The sequence below is a fragment of the Atta cephalotes genome (genome assembly GCF_000143395.1).
Source record: "Atta cephalotes unplaced genomic scaffold scaffold00005, whole genome shotgun sequence".
NCBI lineage: Eukaryota > Metazoa > Arthropoda > Insecta > Hymenoptera > Formicidae > Atta > Atta cephalotes.
In genome coordinates this window covers 7,493,797-7,500,159 of record NW_012130069.1, presented here as the reverse complement: position 1 = coordinate 7,500,159, position 6,363 = coordinate 7,493,797, and the positions used below count along the sequence as shown (strand labels likewise).

Genomic DNA, 6,363 nt, shown 5'->3' with positions numbered 1-6,363 from the left:
CCGTTTCACGGCAGCGCGGCGGATCCTTCACTCATCGAACGGAAAATCGAATGTCCGTCGAAGCCGATGGATTTCCCGGTGACATACGCGATTAGGCGCGCTTCCGCGCCGGAGAATGCGTCGTTAGGGGAAGCGCGCCGAGAGGAAGAGAGAAAGGGAGGAAGATATCAAAAATCTAGGGGGTGATTATGGAGCCATGCAGATGGAGAGGAGTCTTCGTCGTTTCTTATCGCTTTTCTCGTCAGAGCGGTTTCGCGATGTTGTTTCGTCGCTGCTGCTCGTCGTCAAGCGATTCAAAGCGCGGTGCCGTCTCACGGTACGTCTCACGGGGTACGCGCGAACCCCATACTCGCACTCGTCGCGTCCCAATCAGAGACTGAGGCGCCTAGAGACAGGCTGCCCGTATAAATGCGCCGCAGTGCAAGCGGTCGAAGTACCGCGGGTGGAAAGGGGAATCAGAGTCGATCCGCAGCGTACCGCGAGAGGTCACTACGGATTAGAGAATGCACCTTATCGCGATATTGTCGATAAACATAAACATTGCACCTCCCTCGTTCGCACTTATATATTAATAAATATTATCTTTAATCCTAATAAATTCTAAATTATTTTTATTTTTATTTCTCGTAAAACCTGTCGACTTTTTGCGTAAAGATATAAAATCTAAATAATAAATATTATTTTTCTTTTGTTAAAAGATATAGTCTCTCTTTTTGCATTTTCTATTTTTTTATATAATGATCTTTAATCAAAATGCACTTGTTTATATATTACGTCATTGATTACCGACCAAAATTTTCATCTTCATGTAACCGTCGATAAATAGGTGTTTGTAAAATACCATCATGCAACTTAATCGACTTCGGGTAACAATGTTTTATGTTTTATATAATTATTATTTATATAAGCGTTTGTGCTTTGAGGGAATCTTTTTGCGAGATAATGACTAACCAGCTGATTAAAATTAATTATATATACGACAAAATAATTACAATATGTTGTTGATATTTAACATGAATATATGTGCTGCGCGTATAATTAACAAGTTAATTACGATAATAATGATAAACAATAGCTAAATAAAAATAAAAATTTCAGATGCAAAGTATATTTAGTGTTAATACTAATTTTTCTCAGAAGCTATTATACTAAGGCTCTCAAAATTCAAATAAAAATCGTAAAATTAATGATAATCGGACTACGAGAGCAAACAATACAGCGTGATAATTAATGCGTAATAAACATCATATATTATTGTATAAGATACACATTGAATTTTTTAAAAATACGAACTGTCGATATGTATATGACATCAAATTTTCTAATGATGTATCACGAAAAATATTTATATAATAATTTAATTTATTATTAGACATATATTTTTATATAATATTCTTCACATATAAACAAATTTATATATGTAAATAAAATTACTTTTCTTGTGCTTCTTTTATACTCTACAATAATATAAGAATTTCTTTGATCAACAGGATGCATGGGAAGGGAGATGTTTATGGTGAATTACTATGGAAACCTATGTGTAAAGTCATTATGTTTAGTCAGATCTCACAAACTTCAATGAACTTAGCTCTCTAAGCGTAAACCAACGTGTCTATTATAAATAAGCTCTTAGGTTAAATTAGTTTATTAAAACAATTAATTATAATTAGTTTTCTGAGCGAAAATATCGCAGCTGTGTGTATACAATGAACGGAGTTATGAGAAAATTCTTGGATGAAATTACTAAGGAATTAAAATTAGCACAATCAGTCACGAATTATCACGAGAAAGATAAGAAAGAAAAGCAAATTTCGTGTAGAAAAGTGCGCTCTGCTGAAAGCACAAAGTACAGAAAATCCTTATTGAAGCTAAAGGAGCAAGAATATTTGATAGAAAAAAATCTCACTAACTTCATGGAGAACATGAAACTGGAATCAGAAATTCTGCGACCCATTTTGCGTAATATGAATGACATCTCGAGAAACAGGTAGGCAGCCAAAAACGATCGATTTTAGATTGTGTTATGCATATCAAGTCCATATCATTCTGCAATTTAACGATATGTCTTTAAAGGGAAATTTTTCTGGATAGCATAAGAAAATCCTTGGATAAAATTACTGAGGAATTGCAATTAGTACAATCAATTACGAATTGTCCTGAGCAGATTCAGAAGTTAGGTGAATCTTGGCACAATTTATTTTCCATTGATAATGCTATATTTTCGTTTCTTGCTTGTTATTTCTAAATTATGTTTGTATTACATATAATTTTTATACATTATTTCTAATTAAATGTTACTCATGCTACAGTTTCTATATTTAAAATTAAAAGGGAAGGAATTAAAATTTTAATTCACAAACGTATCTTATTAAAAATACAAATTCAACATTAAAAAATTAAATTATTTATTTATTTAGATACGAATGCATACAAACAACGGCTCCTGAAATTGTCGCAGAAAATTCAGAACTTTCAGGAATCCTGCCAACAGAAAATTACGACTTTGTCGCAGGAGCAAACTGTTCTCGAATCTGAATTACGTGAATTTGAATCAAATTTGCATAAGTATGAAAATGCAACCAACAGAATCGGCAAACCGACATCCGCCATGTCTTCTAACAAGGAAAATAAAAAGTGTTACGATTATAAGAAAATCGAGAATCTCCATGAGTTAATTGCTAAAACAGGTACCAAATACTTTTGCATTCGTCTGCGTTAGCAATTAAAATGTGCAGTAAAGTATAATTTATAACAGTTGTATGTGTTACTTTATGTTGAGACATAACTCTATCATGTTTCCAGATAATATGTAATATACTTGTATTAATGTCATCTAATGTCTAGTCCATTTAAATAGTGATATAATAAACCCATACTTTATTCTCAATTTTATATTCTTAAATTTTTTTATTCTTTTTATATTCTTCATTTTTGTACACATTTTATGAAACTCTATTATAATATTATTAGTGAACACATTCCATCAATTGTTATACAAATATTTAAAAAAGCTATTTAAAAAATTAATAATGAAGAGCATATTAAAAATCATATACACAGGCTACACTGATAATTGGAGCAATGAAGATCACTTGTTGTTCTTAAAAATGCGGAAGAAGTGCAGTAGTATCCCTGCTCTAGTGGCTGCCATTCGAGTCAAGTGCCCAGATCTAACAGCGGAAACTATAGTAAATCATGAGGCTTGGTATAAAATTTATCTGAGACTGCGTGAAAAGCAACGATCGAACATCAGAGAATGGCGTAAACAAAAAGAAATGGAGAAGATGAAGATGAAAAATCGTGAGGATGAAACTAAGGCTGAAACTTTAGAAAAAATTTTGCGGGAGAAAAACAACTCCAATATCACAAAAGATTTTTCGACTTGCGTGACGGATAAAATGAGGACAACAAAAACTGACAATTCTGTTGATATCAATAATCTGAAAAAGGAATTAATAAAACAGTGGAAAACCGAGAAAGAGAATAAACGTTTATTAGAAGAGGAGCAGTCGAAGATTCTGATTGAGTCGAAGCTTGCTGCGCAAGAAAAACGTAAAAGGAAAAGATTGGAAAGACTTCGGAAAGTTTTGGCGGAGCATCGTGAAAAAATATCGATGGAAGTTTCCTTCGAAGTCTCGAAAGATGATTCGAGACCATACTACAATCCAATGTTGATTAAGGCCTTTAGGTAACATCAGCTGTTTTTAAAATATTGAATAAAGAATTTGAAACAATAATACACACAGACTAAATGTTAAATAATAAAATAATGATAAAAGTACAAGATTTTTTATTAAATTTTATCTACATCTTATATTTATTTATCGTAATAAAAAAATGTTAATAAATGATAAACTTAAATAATCTATTTATTATAAATGTAGCTTGTACGAAAAATTTTAAAAATGACTATAAAGTTGTGGATTTCAATATAATTGATAGGAAGCAAGATGCAGAGTTTACAAGAAAAAAGAAAAATTTGATAGCTGTACGAAAATCGGCTCAAAATCGAACAATAAAAATCGCAAGACCACAAATAACGAAAAAGCAAGACCACTCGACCCTATTGAATCCGACTGAAGTATGGAGAGAAAAATGTAGAATACCCGACCCTAACATAAAGGAATCGAAAAAGTTGCAATATATTAAAGACGTTCCACATTTGTACGTTTTTTTAACAGAAAGAATGCTTATTTTTACACATTTAATTTATACTTAATATTTTATCTTTTCAGATATATTCAGTGGAGAAACAAGGAATCGATGGAGATCAAGGATGCTCTGACATTTTTATAATCGAAGATCTGTTTCCTTCAAAAAGTTCATTTTCAACTTGAAGAAGGCAATAAAAAAATGTACAAAACGTTGACATATATTTATGTTTATTTTTCTTTACGAACGTACCTTTTTGTTTCTTTCAGACGATGAACATAATAAGTTATAAGTAAACGAGTGTTGAACTTATCCAGGACCACCATTCACGCAATATTCGGTTTTATTATTATAACTTTCTCTTTGTTTGTTCCATTGTTTTAATCTTATTTTTTAGGAACATAAAAGAGAAAGAGGGGGAGAGGATTATCATCGACGTAATCTCGAATAACTTCAACCCTCGACGGCTTTTTACTCAAATATATATAATATACTTTCTATCAATCTTTTTCTGTTCGTTAATTCGAGATATTCTTTCGTTTAGATTACCAAATACAAAAACACATAAGTGATACAATATATGTATAATATATATATATATATAATGCTATAATAACAAAAAAATGTCTCATATCGCGCCGAATATGATTGATCGACAATTCGACGATTCGCCCGCATCACCTACTTTTAAATTTTTCTTTAATAATTATCACTATTATTAATTACTATATTTGTTTATGCGGGATAATCCTACACGGCACGATATGATGGCACCTCTCACTTTTTGTGAGAATACGCGCAGATATTCTAAAACATACTCTATTTTTTTATCTCGCTTTTAGACAATATTTGTAATTATATTTATACTCTTGTTTTTATTTTTATATATATATATATATATATGTATGTATAGAAATATAATTTAGAATTTATAATACATACTTAGGAGTTTGTTTTATTACAATAAACGCGGATAAATCATGTTTAACATACACTCTATTCCACTCACGCTCTCTCGATTGATACACACATATATGTCACTGCAACAGCTGCCGCATATTTTTTATCACTAACCTCTCCAAAACCCAAAGGATAAATATATGTGTGAACATTTGTACAGCGAAGCTTCCCTTTTGTTTTCTGTATTGTAACATTAACATTTATTTCTTTAATCGACAGTGAAGTCCACGTGTTCTGCGCTGTCTCTCGTCTTAGCAGATTATATTTGCTTCTAATTTTTGCTTTATTAATAATTTCGCCATTTTCTGAAATAATAACGAATCATTTCACAATGACGCATTTTTTTCGGATAAAAACTTTTTTACCAAATATGAAAATCGAGACTACTTATGTGCGTATTTCTTTTTTAACGAATGCTTCGAAGAAATGTTTTACGAGAAAACTTCAAAAAAGTAGAAAAATCTAGTCGCGAATCACATAATAAAAATGAACTACTTCTTCATTAAATAAACAAAATGAAATATTTAAATTGATTTAATTGTATTTTATGATTATGAAAAAAAATTAGCAAAAAAAAAGCTTTTCTGAAAAAGGGATTTGGAGAACGCATAAATTATTGATAAATTTTATTAGAATCTTTACATTCGTGAATTATTTACAGATATAATTGCAGATGTATATATATTTATATATATACTATGTATATGTATAATTGTAACTAACATTATGGTTTCGAAAAAAAAGACTTCCTCGAATTTTTCGTGACAATACTGAAGAGGCTGACTTCGGAGAGAACTACTGCCAAAGCATAAGAGCATACAGTTCAATTTTAAAAATTTTTGACTTTTCTTGTGTTCTCTTCGTGAAGAGAGAACGCTTTCATCAATTAGAAACGTACGGTAGAAAAACGGTATAAAAAAACCACTAGTAGTCTTTAAGTGACGACACGCGGAGTACGATTAAAAAATTGTTTCGATACCATTGCCAAGTGAATCAATATATTCTTTATTTCTTTTTTCATGTTAATATAGTTTGATTGCGATATTATTAAATTCTTAAAAGTCTGCGAGAAAAAATATTCTTGCAGGTTTTATCCATATTTTTGGATAAAATAGACGTTATTATCAAATTAAAAAATATTGGATAATTAATTAATCTGACTTTCTTTCAAAGTTCGCTAATATTTTCTGAATATAAAATAATTAAACGAATATCTGATTAATAAATTATTCTTTCCGACGTATTTCTAGC

The 6,363-nt window shown here is 30.7% G+C and overlaps 1 protein-coding gene across 1 annotated transcript; it reads left to right on the top strand.

The window, feature by feature from the left end:
• The first annotated feature begins 1,706 nt into the window (after positions 1 to 1,706).
• LOC105626634 (coiled-coil domain-containing protein 112-like) lies at positions 1,707 to 4,296 on the top strand. Its single transcript, XM_012207926.1, has 6 exons — positions 1,707 to 1,987; positions 2,074 to 2,177; positions 2,418 to 2,687; positions 3,061 to 3,688; positions 3,943 to 4,164; positions 4,236 to 4,296. The coding sequence occupies exons 1-6, from the start codon at positions 1,707 to 1,709 to the stop codon at positions 4,294 to 4,296; spliced, it is 1,566 nt and encodes a 521-aa protein (XP_012063316.1).
• Positions 4,297 to 6,363: the final 2,067 nt, after the last annotated feature.

Bases quoted from the DNA above. Each gene is read 5' to 3' on its own strand.
- LOC105626634 (XM_012207926.1), top strand. From the start codon at position 1,707: ATGAACGGAGTTATGAGAAAATTCTTGGATGAAATTACTAAGGAATTA. The intron at 2,178-2,417 runs GTGAATCTTGGC...TTATTTATTTAG, and splicing joins TGAGCAGATTCAGAAGTTAG to ATACGAATGCATACAAACAA. The intron at 2,688-3,060 runs GTACCAAATACT...TCATATACACAG, and splicing joins TGAGTTAATTGCTAAAACAG to GCTACACTGATAATTGGAGC.